The 16,981-nt window shown below is 46.5% G+C and overlaps 1 protein-coding gene across 1 annotated transcript in view; it reads left to right on the forward strand.

Annotated features, from left to right (window-relative positions):
* Positions 1-3,616: 3,616 nt before the first annotated feature.
* LOC136632284 (serine/threonine-protein phosphatase 2A 65 kDa regulatory subunit A alpha isoform) overlaps positions 3,617-16,981 on the forward strand; it is a 28,471-nt gene continuing 15,106 nt past the window's right edge. Inside the window, exons 1-7 of the mRNA XM_066607061.1 lie at positions 3,617-3,773; positions 6,135-6,225; positions 12,854-12,954; positions 13,039-13,271; positions 14,092-14,239; positions 14,328-14,483; positions 15,084-15,198. Coding sequence (XP_066463158.1) covers positions 3,696-3,773; positions 6,135-6,225; positions 12,854-12,954; positions 13,039-13,271; positions 14,092-14,239; positions 14,328-14,483; positions 15,084-15,198 — 922 coding nt within the window. The 5' untranslated portion in view covers positions 3,617-3,695. The remainder of the gene's footprint in view (positions 3,774-6,134; positions 6,226-12,853; positions 12,955-13,038; positions 13,272-14,091; positions 14,240-14,327; positions 14,484-15,083; positions 15,199-16,981) is intronic.

A 16,981-nucleotide genomic window follows, 5' to 3' on the forward strand; every position in this document is an offset into this window, starting at 1 on the left:
CCCTGGTGCAATGAAATGAACACACTATTTATCCTGAACGGCAAAAACTACAGAAGAGAAAAAACAAAAAACGTAAGCAAAATGCTTATTTTCTTCGTTTTCCACCCCCCAAAAAAACCGCAATAAGTGATCAAAGAAGCTGCATGTACGCCAACATTATACCAATAAAAACTACAGCTCCTCACGCAAAATACAAGGCCTGATGTGGCCATGTGGATGGAAAAGCAAAACACTTGGGGCTCATGTCCACGGGCAAAATGACATTTAAAATCCGCAGCGGATCTCCCGCGCGCGGATCCGCACCCCATAGGGATGCATTGACCACCCGCGGGTACATAAATACCCGCGGATCGTCAATAAAAGTGATTTAAAAAAAAATGGAGCATGAAAAAATCTGGACCATGCTCCATTTTCATGCGGGTCTCCCGCGGGGACGGCTCCCGCGGGCTTCTATTGAAGCCTATGGAAGCCGTCCGGATCCGCGGGAGACCTAAAATAGGAATTTAAAGCATTTACTCACCCGCAGCGGGCCGCGAAGCTCTGCTCTTCCTCACGGCTGCATCTCCCTTGCTTCGGCTCGGCGGATGTGCCCGGCGCATGCGCGCGGCACGTCGACGACGTGCCGGCGACGTGCCGCCGGCGTCAGGAATTCATCCGCCGACCGAAAATGAAGATCCGGCCGTGAGGAACAGCTGACCTTCCCCGTCCGCTACGGAAAGGTAAATGCTTTTAAATTCCTATTTTCAGCCCTCATGTCCGCGGGGCAGGAGGGACCCGCTGCAGATTCTACATGTAGAATCTGCAGCGGATCTGATTTTCCCCGTGGACATGAGGCCTTACGGTTTCTGAAAAGTGGAGATAAAAAAAAAAAAAAAAAAAAAATCACCCAAAAATCGCTGCGTCCTTTGGGCCAAAATAGGCCATGCCAATAACCCCTTAATGACACAGGACGTACGGTTACATCCTGCACGTTCGGGGTGTGTATGAAGAGAGATCTCCCTCCATACAATGCAGACGCTGGCTGTTTCTTAAAGCCGGCACCCGCCTGCAACAGCTCAGAGCTGTTAACCCTTTAACCCCTTAATGACACGGCCTATTTTGGCGTTGAGGACCAAACGATTTTTGGTATTTTTTCATCTCCATTTTTTAAAAGCCATAACTTTTTGATTTTTCCGTCGACGCGGCCGTATAAGGGCTTGTTTTTTGCGTGGTGAACTGTGGTTTTTATTGGTACCATTTTTGGGTACATAGACTACATTGTAAAACTTATTTTTTTTATGATCCTAGGAAGAGAAAACGCAACAATTCTACCACAGATTTTTTTTTTTTAAAGCATTAATTATGCAGCATAAATGACACACTACATTTTTTTCTGCGGGCCGGTACGGTTACATTGATACCCAAATTTTTATATTTTTTTTGGTTTTTTACTTTTCCACAATAAAAAGCTTTTTTTGGGGAATTATTATTTTTTTCTAAATCACTGCATTCAACGTGCTATAACTTTTTTATTTTTCCATGGACGGAGCTATCTGGGGGCTTATTTTTTGCACCACGAGTTGTAGTTTTCATTGGTATCATTTTGGGGTACACACGTTTTTTATCACTTTTATAGCGGTTTTTTTGGGAGGCAAAATGCTAAAAAAACATTTTGCCTCAGTTTTTTAGCATTTTTTAACACTTTTTGCCGTGCAGGATAAAAAGCATGTTCAATTTATTGTACGCGTCGATACCAAATATGTGGGTTTTTTAATTATTTTAATGCTAATATGAGGAAAAAAGCATTAACAAAAAGGGTTTTTTAACGTTTTTTTTTACATTTTTATTTTTTGTACTATTTTATTTTATTTTTTTAAACACAGTTTGTGTCCCTCCGAGGGACTTACACAGCAGGACTGCAGATCGCTACGATAAGGCATGGCAGGACTTCTCTCCTGCCATGCCTTATCGTTTACTATAGCGATTACAAGCTATGGCAATACAGGATGCCGGTATCTGGCGTCCTGTAGCCATAGCAACCAGCCGGGCTCTCGCGATGTTATCGCGAGAGCCAGCTGGAGTCAGAGGGAGCGCACTCCCTCTGTGAACTCTTATCCTGCAGCAAACTACGTAGATCGCGTCAGGGAAGGGGGCGCATCTCCAATGCCCCCCCACTGTCACCGCGGGACACCAGCTACTAGTGACATCTGCTATGTTCTCGCGCTATCGCTATCCCTATGACGTAAGGGTACGTCATTTTGCAGGAAGTACCCCGCTGCCGTGACGTACCCTTAAGTCATGGGGCGGGAAGGGGTTAAATGCTCCTGTCAATTCTGCCGGCAGAATTCAAATCCCCCAGTCAATCTTTCAGGATCCCTTATGTGCCGCCCCCGCCCCCCCCCCCCCCCGCGCACAATGAGATTGCAGGGAGATATGCGGGTGCTATGGCAGCCGAGGGCCCTCTGAAAGGCCCCAGAGCTGTCTTGGCACAGTGCCTGTCAAGCCGTCCCCGCGGGGTGGCTTGATAGACTGCCCGCCCGATCGCAGTATGATGTAATGCTATAGAATTACATCTTACTGCAGGAACGATCAAAGCATTGCAAAAAATGCAATAAAGTCATATGTATTCCAAAATGGTACCAAGGCAAACTACAGGACGTCCCGCAAAAAATGAGCCCCCACACAACTATGTCGACAGAAAAATAAAAAAAGTTATTGCGTGCAGAAGATGGCGGCAGGAGATAACTTTTAAAAATTAAATCTCTGAAAAAAATACAAGTAGTAAAGCGACAACAAGATAAATTAGGTATCGCAGTAAATCGCGCTGATCCGTAGAATACAGTCAGCAGGTCATTTTGGTTGCAGTTTTTGCGCTGCAGAAGCTGGCAGAATGTCATTATTTTTCCCATTTCACTCCACTTTTAAAAGTTTTTCAGAACATTATATGGTACATTAAATAGTATCATGTAAAAATGTAACTCGTCCGGCAAAAAACAAGCCCACATACAGCGACGTCGATGGATTGATAAAGGAGTTAAGATTTTTTAAAAGTAGGGAGGGAAAAACAAAAATAGGGGGGAAAAGTGGGAGGGTCCTTAAGGGGTTAAAGGGCTTCCTAGGTAATAACCCCGGGTCACACACAACGGCGGCGACTCATCACACCCTCACAGCCTGCCTCCCCTCAGTCCCGTCTCCCACAGCCCCCCTCGGCCGGCAGACCTGCCTCCCCTCAGTCCCGTCTCCTATGGCCCCCCTCGGCCGGCAGACCTGCCTCCCCTCAGTCCCGTCTCCTATGGCCCCCCTCGGCCGGTAGACCTGCCTCCCCTCAGTCCCGTCTCCTATGGCCCCCCTCGGCCGGTAGACCTGCCTCCCCTCAGTCCCGTCTCCTATGGCGCCCCCTCTGCCGGTAGACCTGCCTCCCCTCAGTCCCGTCTCCTATGGCCCCCCTTGGCCGGTAGACCTGCCTCCCCTCAGTCCCGTCTCCTATGACCCCGCTCGGCCGGGAGGCGGCAGTGTGACGTCACGAACCAGCGCCCAAGTAACGTTTCTCCCTGGCAACAGTCTCCAGGGCTCCCGCCCGCGGCCTCCTATAGGCGGAGGCGTTGCTATAAACAATGACAGGCCGTGACGTGTCCGGAGAAGGCGGGCTTTTAACCCCTGCAGGACAGCCTGAGAGCCCCCACCCCTTCACTCTCTCTGTGGCAGGAAGAAACAAGATGGCGGCCGCTGACGGGGACGACTCTCTATATCCCATCGCCGTGCTCATCGACGAGCTGCGCAATGAGGACGTGCAGGTGAGGCGCGGGGGGCGGCCCGTGGACTGGCTGCCGGCTGCTGGCGTTGGTTGTCTGGCACAGGGAAGGCCTGTGGGGCCCGGCGATGGTTCGTATCCTCCTGCCCGGCACCGTGTAGCGTAGTGGGGTTGTAGCCTCACACAGGGCTCTGCTGCCGTCATGCTCCAAGCTTACAGATAGGAGCCCCTCAGACTACAGTGCGGCTGGTATTACACGTGGGGGGACTGGGTACAGGGGGCAGCACATGTAGAGCCGTGAGACAGGCCTGAGCCGGGCTAGTGGGTAGTATCGTCTGACAGTAGGGGCTGAGAGGCGCTGGATCGAGTGGTGTGAGGTGCTACCCGGGAGGACGGGCTGAGGGGCGCTGGTTCAGGTGGTGCGAGGTGCTACCCTGGAGGACGAGCTGTGGGGCTATGGGTAGGGTGGTCTGATGTGCTTACCAAGAGGATGGGTCGCTGGGTCAGGTGGTGTGAGGTGCTACCTGGGAGGACGGGACGTAGGGAGTTGGGTTGTGTGAACAACTATTGTTTGGTCTAAATGCGAGCCAACGACTATCACTCATCTGAACCATTTTTTTTTGACTGACCATCCCTTTGTATAGAAGCACCTTGGGGCGCACAGGGCGTTATCAGGTGTCTCCCTCCCTAACCCTTTGCTGCCCTACAGCGCACAGGTTGGACGGACGTGTGGGGAGGGAGCCTGACGAGTCTCCCCTGCGTGTGGTGGTCCTCCTCAGGCTTCCGGTTCATCGCCTGCCTTCAGACATCCCTCTGTCTTTGATCCCTCTTCCACGGGCTGATGATCGGTCAGATACCTGCTGGGTCACGGGATTCTGAACAGTGGTGGTTCGGTGTAAAGTCCCGCACCAACTGAATGGCGAATGATAATTCATTGGGTTATTGTTCGTCAACCGATTCTGTATGTATAAATACTGACTGATCGGTCCGTGTAAACAGGCGGTTGTTCATCTATGGATGACTGCCTGTTTACTGTGACTGGAGGCAGGTGGGATGCAACGATCTGCAGCTGCTCCGCCTCCATTCACTCAGTGATCGCGGGAGTGATCAATTACTGCTTTAATGGCTGTTGGCCACATCTGCAATCAGCAGTCGGCCCGTGTAAAAGGGGCCCTATGGGAGAGAAGCTGAATTACAATGGAGACCCCGTTGCAGTCCGGGTAGACAGGGGCCGTTCAGATTAAACAGTTTTAAACCAGGTTTTTGGGGCTTTTTTGCTCATTTTGGCTTGCAGCATCTTATTCACTTTTTGCTACTTTGGTGATGTCACTTTTATAACCTCCCTCCAGTTTCTGAGTTAAGGCTCTTCTTGGGGGAACTTTTCGATGGGCTGATAGTCGCCCTTTTGACCGACTAGCTTGGGCGACTGAGTGACTTTGTCCCTTAAAGACACAGTATCTGATAGGGGAAGTCAGAGAGCTGCTCATAGTCAGTCGCTTGGTTTTTAACTCTACTAATGCTGCCTGTCCACGGGCGTTGCGGTATCCCGTGGCAGATCGCCGCCGCAGGAGCTGGCAGACAGATCCCCGCTCAGCCTATCTGACAGATAGGCTGATCGTGGCAATTCACAGCATGCTGCGAATTGCTGGCTGTGAGCAGAGAATTGCAGTGATTCTCCGCTTGTGGACAGCATAGCAACAGTATGGAAAGCTTCAGACAGCGTGATTTGTTGGCAATTTACCGCCAGCGGAATCACGCCCGTGGACAGGGGGCCTATGGCCTAATGTTCACGGCACGCGCAGATATTTCATGTGGATTTCCTTGTGCCCCACTTGCACGGGACAGGTGTGGGGCAGACAATGGCAGCTCCTCCCAGTGATGCTCACTCTTGTGCTGTTACACAGGAACGAGCATCCTTAGCATCACTCACATCACTACCAGCGTGGAGGTGGTGCGGCCCTCGCCCGCCTCCATTTACAAACAGTCGGTCACAAGTGAAGATGTAATATCTTGGCTTTTGTGAGTGCGATGCATTTTGCAAGAAAAAAAGCATTGCACTTCCCTATGGGAGCAAAAAAATCGCATCGCTTTCCACATGTACCTATTATTATTTTTTCTTCCCTTTTTTTTTTTAAGTCCCTATAGGGAAAAATGGGCGATCTCACCAAAAATGAGATTTTACAATTTCTCTCTTGCAAGTAAGGAATCGTGCATGTAAACCCCCCCCCCCCCCCCCCCCCCCACACACACCATTAACAATAATGGGTATTTTTGTGGATCTTGCTATGCATAGAAATCACGTGGGTAAGATCCCAGGTTTATGGGGGGTCTCCTACTCGGCCGTGATATAGAAGTTGCTTTCTTGGCCCTGAGGTTCTGAATAACAACTTTTTCTGTCTTTCAGCTTCGCCTGAACAGTATTAAGAAGCTCTCCACCATCGCTCTGGCCCTGGGCGTGGAGCGGACCCGCAGCGAGCTCCTGCCTTTCTTGACAGGTACTTGTGGGGAAGAAAAGTACAACATATGTAGATTGAAACTTAAAGGGGTTATTCAAGTCTCACTACCTGTTGGCCACCAATATAAGAGCTGTGGTGTTCTAACAAGTGCTGCACCGCCCCCAGTGTTTTCCAGGCACCGTACCGGACTCTTGGTAGCCTCAGTGCTTGTAATACATCTCACTGCAGCTTAGTCCCATTCAGTTGAATAAGACTAGGGCTGTAATGCCAGGCAGAGATGCAACTAAATGTCTGGAGTAGTGCCTGGTAAACCTAGAAGGAGATGTGGCACTCATCAGATGTCTGCTGTTTCTTTAGTCAGCTGATTGGTGGTGGTGCTCAAAGTCAAGCCCTCAAGGATATGATAATTGGTGACTTATCCTAAGGGTAGGCCACTAGTTTTTAAAGTCTTAAAAAAATTGTTTTTAAAAAGGGACCTGTCATATTACCAAATACGTAAAACTGCCAGCATACGGTAAAGGGTTTGTTCAAGACCTTTAGGGTATGGTCACACTGTGGAACTTTCAGTGTGAATTGTATCTCTTTTAAAAAAAACAAACTGCAGAATCTGTGGCTTTCTACCGCAGATCTGCATGTAGATTTAGCCCTTTCACTGTCCTTGTAAATGAGAATGTCAGCCTGGTGTCAAACCTGAGCAGCTCTTACCAGCGTGATCTCATAAAGTCATGCTACCATCTAGAGGAAGATTCTGTCCTGGCTTTTTATGCCTTATTCGACTGTTTCTGCTTGCAGCATCTGTCCCAACTCCTGACTCCAGTGATGGATTAAGGGAATCAAAGGCCTGAGGCTTTTCACACAATATTATTTCTCATCTGTATCCTTGGGGGACACAGCAAGACTTCGGGTATAGCTTCTGCCACTAACGAAGCATAAAAGTGTTAACTCCTCCCACTAGCTATATTCCCCTGCAAGCACCAAGCTAGCTCAGTTTTTCACTTGGTGTCTGTTACCCTTCACCCCGGTAGAATATTTTTGGTCCCAGAAGCTCCTGTATGGTTTATGGACCAGTTCATTATTCACATGACTGCTGCAGGCAGTCACTGGCTCTGCGATCATGTCTTAATGAATGGCACATGACCACTGGTGAATTTTGTTGTGGCTCTGCAGAAAACATCACCATTTCAATTGAAAGGGTGATGTCTGCTGCCGATCTGCATCTAAATCCACCCAATAGTGCGGGTTTTGGTTCACCTTTTGGCTACAGATTTTACCCCTTTCAAGTGAACATGTGAAATCTGCTTCAAAACCACACTGAAGGAAACTCTGTGTAAAGACCATTATTGCCCCCTGTATAGTGACTACGTAACAGTAGATTCCAGCTTTGCAAATAGTGTGATTGCAGTATAATCTGGCCCAGACCACCATGATGACCGCTCCTGGTCACAACTTGTCTGTGTGAGAAATTCTGCAGAGACAACTCTGACTCCTCAATTTCCAAGCTTCTTGGCTTTGTCAAACTTTTACACAATCTCCCCATCCATAAAGCCCAAGGTAGTAAGAATACCACCCGTGGTGGACCACACAGTAATAGTATGCACATTTTTGTGCTCCCTGTAAGTGCTAATTTTAGTGCTGCCCCCAAATCAGTAGTAATGCCATCTTGATAAACTGCCAGAATGCAGTATAATACAAATGCAATACTATGGTATTGTATCAGCAATCAAATGATCGCAAGTTCAAGTCTCCTTGGGTGGCTAAAAAAAGAGTAAAGTGTGGAAAAAGAAAAAATATATAAAAAAATAAAGGATATTAAATGTAATATTTTTTTCCTCATACTTATGTTCAGATTTGTTTTTCTTTACTATATTTGGTAATACTGCATCTGCGAAAGTCTGCTCTTATCAAAGGAACAGGTGAACATTGTCAGAAAATGCAAAAACTGGTCACTCAGTCTCCAAGAAAAAAATATAATAAAAAGCAATCAAAAAGAAATATGCACTCCAAAATGGTACCAATAGAAATTACAGAACGTCCTGTGAAATACAAGCCTCACTGTTGATAATGCCCCTATTTAATGAAGGCTTTGACGAGCGTTATCGTTAAGTGATATTGCCCCTTATGGCCCTTCATTCATACTGTCATGCCCTGGAAAGGTCGAAACGCGTCCTCAAGACGTATATAGTTTCTTTGTTATAATGGGCACGTATTAAAATAAAGGAGGAAGAAATTTTATCTCAATATCTAAGCTCCTATTTGATTTTGTCTGCATAGTGTCAAGTGTTGTAATAGCCAATTGCATCTCATGGCCTCATTTAATATAAATGCCCCCTGTAATCACTAAATTAAAAAAAATCTATACTCTTCTGCGCTGCTTTTTCCATTTTCGGCCCCTGCAGTCCACGGCAAAGGTTCTCCACTAACGTCTGGGTTACATGAACACGAGGGAGAAGTCTCCCGCCTCTGTATTGGTGACGCTGTAGAGTAATTGTAGTGATCACGCTACAAGCAAGCTATTGGTCTACCCAGAAGCAAGCTGAGGACCAGAGGTGTGGGCTGCAGAGGTGGGGAGCGGCACAGGGGAGGGGAGTGCAGTGCACTTTCACTAATGGCGCACTGATGGGGTCAATTTGGATGTCTGTGGACCTCCTGGAGCCTTGGTCCTGGCTGCTTCATTTATAATCCGCCATTGTTTGAATTTTCGCTATACTACTATCAAGATAGCATAGAGGGGATCCAGGAAGTAGGACAGACACAGCAAATGGCACCAGAAGACTTTCAGTTGTGCCTACTGTGATTAAAGAGATAGGGGGGTTGAGTTGCTTGTTATAGATTGCTGTCAGGGAATGGACGTGGGAATATGAAAGGTGGCAGCACGCATATATTTGTCAGTTGTGTCATTGGGGGAACATATCGATGACCTTCAGTATAGCTCCTGCAACTTAAAGGTGGAGACTAGGCAAAAGAAGAGTTAACTCCTCTTACCAGCTATACCCCTCCTTCAGCCACTAAGCTAAGTCAATTTTAGCTTAGTGTCTGTTAAAGGTAGACCTTTCAGCTGCAGGTCTTCCAGATCCTGGCTTTCACCTTGATTTTTTTTTTTTGGGGGGGGGGATTCACTGGGTGACAATTCCCCTACTATCCTACTGAGAACTTCGGTGGTTGCTTTAACTTCCCCATCGATTCCCTTCCTCCAGAAGGCAAGGTAGCACAGAGAAGCTCTAACGTTTATGTGACCTGTCAGCGAAGATTCTTCCCCCCCCCCCCCCCCCCCCTCACTCAAGTTCCTTGGTCTCCCTTCGCCTACCAAAGAGGTGAGAAATGACAAGGGATCATGTTGACATTGATGCCACAGCATGTGGCTCCTTCTATGATCGTCCCTCCAGGGAAGTTAACTTTACATGGCCAGTGGTCCTCCTCTCTACCCCCCTCCCTTCCTCCTTACCTCTCGTGCCCCCTTTCTTGATGGCCCTCTGGATCCCCACTGTGTACACTGCTTGCACTGCCCTGCTCCATGAACTGGCATTCTTGCAGCCTGAGCAGGGTGACATAGCTGTGAACTGCTACCTGAGGGGGTCGCCCCCTTTGGATGAACTCCACTCGACCGTATCTCACCTCTAGGGGTTATTTGGCCCGCTCTCTTGGTCCTTTTGGCCTGTTAGTGTGGTGCCAGCCATAAGGCTATGTGTTGGATGATGCTGGGTGCAGTCCTGCTTTCGGAGGCCCCCCCTTCTCTGGCCTGCCCTGGTTACAACTACAATTTCAGATTCTAGTGGAGAATCCAGTAAACAGTACAGCCATCGTGACACTTTGCATGTTCCGATGTTGCACCAAATTTCCATGTGGCCCGCAGGAGCCTCTTTGGGCTAACTGCCTGCTTCCCAAACCAGCCAGTGAACCTGTCAAGGGATATTCACTGCTATGTCTTACAGAACCCTGAAGCTGAATGGGCGTGCTCCATCTGTTAAGCAGTTTTGGACCTTAAAACAAAAAACAAAAAAAACAGCATTTGTGGAGAGGCTGGGCCTGACTGAAGGGTCTGATGTTAGGGAATTGTTCCCAACAGAAGACGCTTCTGGCAGAACCCGAAGTGAAAACTGTCTCCAAGGTTGCATGGTCATAGTCCTACTCCATCGCCTCCTTGTGCCTTGCCTTCACCCAGGCATTCCACTCCATGATCCCCCTTAGGGACAGCTCCCACTTTGTGGGTGAGGTCTCAACTTTTGATTTTTTTTCCTTAGATGAGGAGCAGTCATCCAAAGTTTCCAAGCAGTAGAAGCAATAAGACACCTCACGTGAAAGACAGTCGTCCACCACTGCAGATTCCTCCTTCCAGCGTCTAAAACATTTGCATAAGACCTTTCCCATTTATGTAGAATTTGAAAATGTTGTGACCCAAAGAGTGTTCCGTCCAGCATAAGCCATTTATCAGCAAAAATACCTTGAGGTAATAATGTATCCATTCCCTGAGGAATCGATTAAAGTGTTCTTCCTCACGAAATGTGGATCCCACCGTGTATCCCCTCTCCAAATGCACTAATTTGCCCCTGGCCAATGCATTATCTTTTAAGGACCAGCATGTTAAGTGACTCGAATCCTTCGCCGAATCCTTCGCCAAATCATTCTTTGAGGCGACCGTCGGCCCTCCGCCCTTTCTCTGCTTCATCCTGAGTTAGTAAGGCCTCTTCCAAATGAGCGCTTCAACTGCATCCTAACCAGTTCTTCCCAGGAGGAGTTAGCTGGACCTGCTAATCGGTGCTCTCAGGCTGATAAGTTCATCTACAAGGCCTCCTTAGACGCTGTCAGGCTTGTAGCTCGTTCCTTAGCTTAGTGGCTGGCCCTATACCTGAGGTCTTCACTGTGTTCCCTAATAAACAGGTGAGAAAAATTTTATGGTGAGTAGCAAAAAAAGAATTGTTTTGCTAACATGATGGGTCCTTTTCAAGAGATCTGAATGAGTGTCACAAGGCTCGGCCTACCCAATGTCTTTCATTCTGTTGAAACACCTTTATTTTATTGTGCTCTTTTTTTTTTTTTGAGTAAGAAGGAAAAGGGAGGCTGTGAAACAGGATGCTGCAACAGGATAATTCTTCTGTAACCTCCTTTTGCCGTAGACTTGCATTGTATGAGAAATGAATTATAGACTGTCTAACCTGTTAGTAAAATGGATCTCAGTGGAATCTTGTCAAACGGGAACAGTTTTAATAGTGACTAAAAGCCCATTGAAAACGTATGTATGTGTTGTGGAGCAGGGGAAAAAAAAGCATAGGCTGTTTTCTTCTGGTGTTTTATGCTGGATCTGCGATGGAACCTCCAAACGGTTCATTATAAATGATCTGCAGGAGGGAATTGATAGGAAACTGATCAGATTTGCTGACGACAAAAAGATCTAGAAAATCTTGAACAGTGGGCGGCAAAAAACAGAATGGTATTTAAGAAGGAGAAATACAAAGTCCTACATCTGGGCAAGAAAAATGAAAAAAACACATACAGAATGAGAGGAATTGGGCTAAGCAGCAGCACATGTAAAAGACTTGGGTGAAAAAGACTTGGGTATACTAATAGATCATAGAGTGAACATGAGTCAACAATGTGATGCAGCAGCCAGAAAGGCAAACGCAATTCTGGGATGTATTAGGAGAAGCATAGGGTCTAGATCACGTGAGGTAATTATCCCCCTCTACTCTTCCTTACTCAGACCTCATCTGGAATATTGTGCCCAGTTCTGGGCACCCCAGTTTAAAAAAGACATAGACAAACTGGAGCAAGTTCAGAGAAGAGTTACTAAGATGGTGAGCCGTCTGCAAATCATGTCCTATGAGGTTAAAGGATCTGGGAATGTTTAGCTTGCAAAAAAGAAGGCTGAGAGGAGACTTAATAGCTGTCTACAAATATCTGAAGGGCTGTCACAGTGCAGAGGGATCAGCCCTATTCTCATTTGCACAAGGAAAGACTAGAAACAATGGGATGAAACTAAGAGGGAGGAGACACAATTTAGATATTAGACAGTGAGGGTGGTCAATGAGTGGAACAGGTGAGGTGGTGAGTTCTCCTTCAATGGAAGTGTTCAAACAAAGGCTGGACAAATATCTCTCGGGTGATTTAGTGAATCCTGCACTGAGCAGGGGGTTGGACCAGATGAGCCTGGAGGTCCCTGCCAACTCTACCATTCTATGATTCCAGCGCAGATGTGAAGGCAGCCTTCAACATTGTATGGACCTAGCCTTAAAGGGAACTTGTCAGCTTGAATATGCTGTCCAAACTACAGGCATGATGTTATAGAGCAGGAGGAGCTGAGCGGACTGATGTATAGTTTTATGGGGAAGAGTTTAGTCTAACGTGTATCTATTAATTTCCATCCCTGCTCATTCTGAGCTGAACAGTCCAGTGGGCGGTCCTATCAGTGATTGTGTATTCAGAATTTGATGTCAGTCAATGATGGTACCGCCCACTGGACTGTTCAGCACAAAATGAGCAGGGATGGAAATTAATAAATACAAGTTAGACTAAACTCTTCCCCATATAACTATGTATTAATCTGCTCAGCTCCTCCTGCTCTAGAACATGATGCCTGCAGCACTGAAAGGTTCACCTTAAGCCATTAATTGAGTGGTGATCATGCCAGAACTCAGACTTGCCAGTAAGTTTTCGTCTCACTTGTCATCTGCAGATACAATCTATGATGAAGATGAAGTGCTGCTGGCGTTGGCTGAACAGTTGGGGACCTTTACTTCATTGGTGGGAGGACCAGAGTTTGTGCATTGCTTATTGGTAGGTTTTTTTTTTTTTTTGAACCATGCAGTCAATGAATTTCCACCGGTGTATGTAGGACTCCTCATCATGTCTGTCCTTCAGCCTCCTCTAGAGAGCCTGGCCACGGTGGAGGAGACCGTGGTGCGCGACAAAGCTGTGGAATCTCTTCGGGCCATTTCCCATGAGCACTCCCCTTCGGACCTTGAAGCGCACTTTGTGCCCCTGGTGAAGCGCCTGGCCAGTGGTGACTGGTTCACGTCTCGCACATCGGCCTGCGGTTTGTTCAGTGTTTGCTACCCCCGGGTCTCCAGCACCGTCAAAGCAGATCTCAGACAGTAAGTATTTGTATTGATCACTGGTACAGTAGAACGCTGTGCTGTGCCGTTCCTGTTTATTCTTCTTGGAAATGAGTCTCTTCAGTCTCTCCTTGTCGACACAACGTTTGACAAGGGAAATGGTAACGCCCAGTTGTCAACTTCGTACACTTCAGGAGGAATAACAGAATGGAAGCTGCAAGTCAGCCCAGTTATAAGAAAAGGTGCTCCAGCTTTTTCATGAGGACTAAAACTAACATTTCGTGTCTCATTTGAAACCTAACTTCACTAAAACAGGAAACTTTAGTTGTGCCTCCATTTAACCCCAGTATCCCCCTACCTTCATCTCTGGGGGTTATAGGAAGCTGAGATCTATTCAGGTGCTTGCACTGTAGTGATCCTGAAGCATGGAGGGAAAGCTGTCACTATTAAGACTGTCACATGGGCTGCTAAAGCGCCATTCAGTACTGCAGCACCACAGTTCTGTCTTGACAGTGTTCACTTTTTTTTTGATTTATAGAATTCTTTATTAGAATAGCAATATTCAACATTGTAATGAAATATTACTGGCCCTTTAATAAATTGCACAAGGATCACAGTGAACGTCAGGTCAAGCCCAGTGGAGACCACAAAAATTTCTGCGGTTCCTCTGACCTATCCACCATTGTCGTTTTTTTTTTTTGGTTTTTTTTTTTTAAATTTCTTCCTTTTTAAAGATTTGCTCCGACGTTCAAAGCAAGATGCACGTCCTACTGGTGCCTTTTAATGCCGGCATTTTCACTAAATGCAGTGTTGTGGTGTATGTGTCTTTCTTTTGTTAAATCTGTATATTTTTCTTCAGACACTTCCGTAATCTGTGCTCGGATGACACTCCTATGGTTAGGCGAGCCGCCGCCTCAAAATTAGGAGAATTTGCTAAAGTTTTGGAGTTGGAACACGTGAAGAATGAAATAATCCCCATGTTCTCCAATCTTGCATCTGATGAGCAGGTATCATTTTGATGACTAATCTGTGTGGGAGAAGCTTTCCCTAATGCTTACCAGAAGTAGTATTTAATCGAAAGCCTTGTTTTTCCAGGATTCTGTGCGTTTACTGGCCGTGGAGGCCTGTGTCAATATTGCTCAACTGTTACCTCAGGAAGAGCTGGAGCCACTGGTGATGCCAACACTGCGCCAGGCTGCCGAGGACAAGTCTTGGCGTGTTCGGTATATGGTGGCGGACAAATTTACTGAGGTGGGTGATACATTCTAGGTTCTGCGACTTGTGCTGGTGGTATTTATGTCCAGGGCACCAATAACTTGGTCTAAACTCATGTTACATATTACGCTTTTAACCCCTTAATGGCTGCTCGTAACACCAAGTTATAGTGGTTGTTGATGGAACTTAATTTACAGTGCCATAGTCTTACACTATAAGCCTGTCCTGTAGCCCTTCTTAAAGTAGGTGCTGGGCTCCTTTATTGGATGGGAACAGAAGAACTTTCTCGTCTCCCTTATTTTTAACCTGTGGTTGTCACAGCCGTTCTTGATCATGGATGATCAATGTGAGCTCCTTCCTGTGATTGAGTCTACTGTTTTCCCACTTACACAATATTTGCACTACAAAAACTTGCATGAATTATGCAATCTATGTGGACCCCTAAACAGCACAAATATACAATTTCTTCTTCATAAAACCCAGACCTCATGAAGCCATGCAAGTGAAATAATAAAGATGTCTGCTAAAATGCGGTCAGGCAGAAAAAGAAAAAATTAAGGGGTTATTAAAGTATGTCTTTCTATTACAACTTTCAGCATTCCTTAATTCCGTGCCATGTCTTATTCTTTCATTCAGCTCCAGAAAGCGGTTGGCCCTGAAATCACCAAAACGGACCTGGTCCCTGCTTTCCAAAACCTGATGAAGGATTGTGAGGCTGAAGTGCGGGCCGCAGCTTCCCACAAGGTTAAAGGTAAGTAATTGTTACTGTTCCTCTAATGAGCATAAATAAGTTATTTAAAGGGACCGTGTCACTTCCTATGAGTTCATTGGACAGGCTGCAAAGTCCAGGGGTGTCACTCTACTCTACTGTCTCCTCCTTCTGTCTCTGCAAAACTGATTCTCGCTTCATTGAACGTACTTTTTTTTTCTTTTTTCTTTTCTTTTCTTTCTTTTCTTTCTTTCTTTGTCTGTATGCGCAGGCACAGAAAATAATGAGGGTGTGTAAGCAGTGGGAGTGATGCCTTCTATTACACTTCTGCCTCCAATGCGGACATCCAGCTCTGCTGCAGACAGCTGGCCCTAGAATCAGCTGATCGATGGGGATCCTAAGTGAGAGATCCCTGCTGATCAACTATCGATGCCCAATCCTGAGGATAGTTCATAAATAGTAAATGCCCAGAATACCCCTTAGAAGAAGCACTTATTGATTTATATTAGCTAGTATAGGCTTGTTTAGTTATTCTTCAGATAGAAAATAATATTCAAAATCTTAATAGGCTAGCTTACGTTTTTTTGCATACGCAAATATGTATGAACGAGCCCTAATAGTGGCCCCCGTAGTGATGGTGACGCCCATCGTAGTGTTCCCTTTTCTGGCCTAGTAGTAATGGTGACCCCAATAGTAGTCCCAGGAATGCTGCTTGGCCAGAGGCCAATAACAACTACCCTATTAGTCTCTGGCCAGGCAGCATCCCTACAGACTTGCCTCGCCTGCAGTTTGGGTCTGGCAGCGACAACCACGGAGTCTGCGACCGCTGACCTCTCACCTTGGCATAGACATCGGCAAGCACAGACTCTGCACTGCACCGCCAGACCAGAGCTGCAGGCGGGGTGAGTATAAATCCTTTAAAGGGGTTATTCAGGCAGTTCCCACTGGGATACACCGGGGTAGGAGCAGAAGCGGGGCTTTTGTTTGACGTGTGCTCTATGGGGTCATCCTCTCAGTTACCAGAATTTCCTGAGTGATGGCCAGTCTCTCTTTGCACGAGGAGGCAGTGCATACTGTCCTCATGTTAGTTGTGGAGTGGCAGTGATTACTTTCTGTCGCTACAGGTACATAAGTGAGATAAGCAAGGAAGCAATACTGTCTGTACGGTCTACTGGAAAAGAGGATAGCAGTACTATCTGTGCTTACATCTGTTACATGGGGAGAGAGGCAGCTGTACGATCTATGCCCAATTTGCTAGGACATAGTCTTTTAAGCTCAAACAATGTCTTTTGAGCGATAATCGTTGCGTGTAAATGCTACCATCGTCTGCTTTTCGTCCGAACGATGATTTTGTGTTTAAAATCCATTCGGCCGGGCAGCTGATAGCAGGGACCGCACGCTGTGATTCTCCACGGGAGTGCTGATAACATTGTTTTCAGCTGCAGGCCCGCGGCAGACACTGCTGTTCTCTGCATACAGCTAAGGAAGGCTGATTTACACGCAAATGACGCTACTAATGGGCATTAGTGCCCATTAGCAGCTTATGCAAAATGATTGCTGAAACTGTCATTCTTATCTTTTTGAACAAATTTTGAGCGATCATCTATGCATGTAAATGGGGCTTTAGTAATGGCCATTAAAGGGGTTGGCGACCCTCTATTTAAAAATACAATACAATCTATTGTATATTACTGTATTGTAACTAGTAACTATATATATTTTTTCCACTACAAACAGACTAGATGAAGCCATGTTCCACAGGGCTGTCCCGTGCCTCTGAACGGCCCAAATTTGGTAGCCATGGTTCCTTATAGAAGAATATGTA

Source organism: Eleutherodactylus coqui, chromosome 6 (genome assembly GCF_035609145.1).
Source record: "Eleutherodactylus coqui strain aEleCoq1 chromosome 6, aEleCoq1.hap1, whole genome shotgun sequence".
Lineage (NCBI taxonomy): Eukaryota > Metazoa > Chordata > Amphibia > Anura > Eleutherodactylidae > Eleutherodactylus > Eleutherodactylus coqui.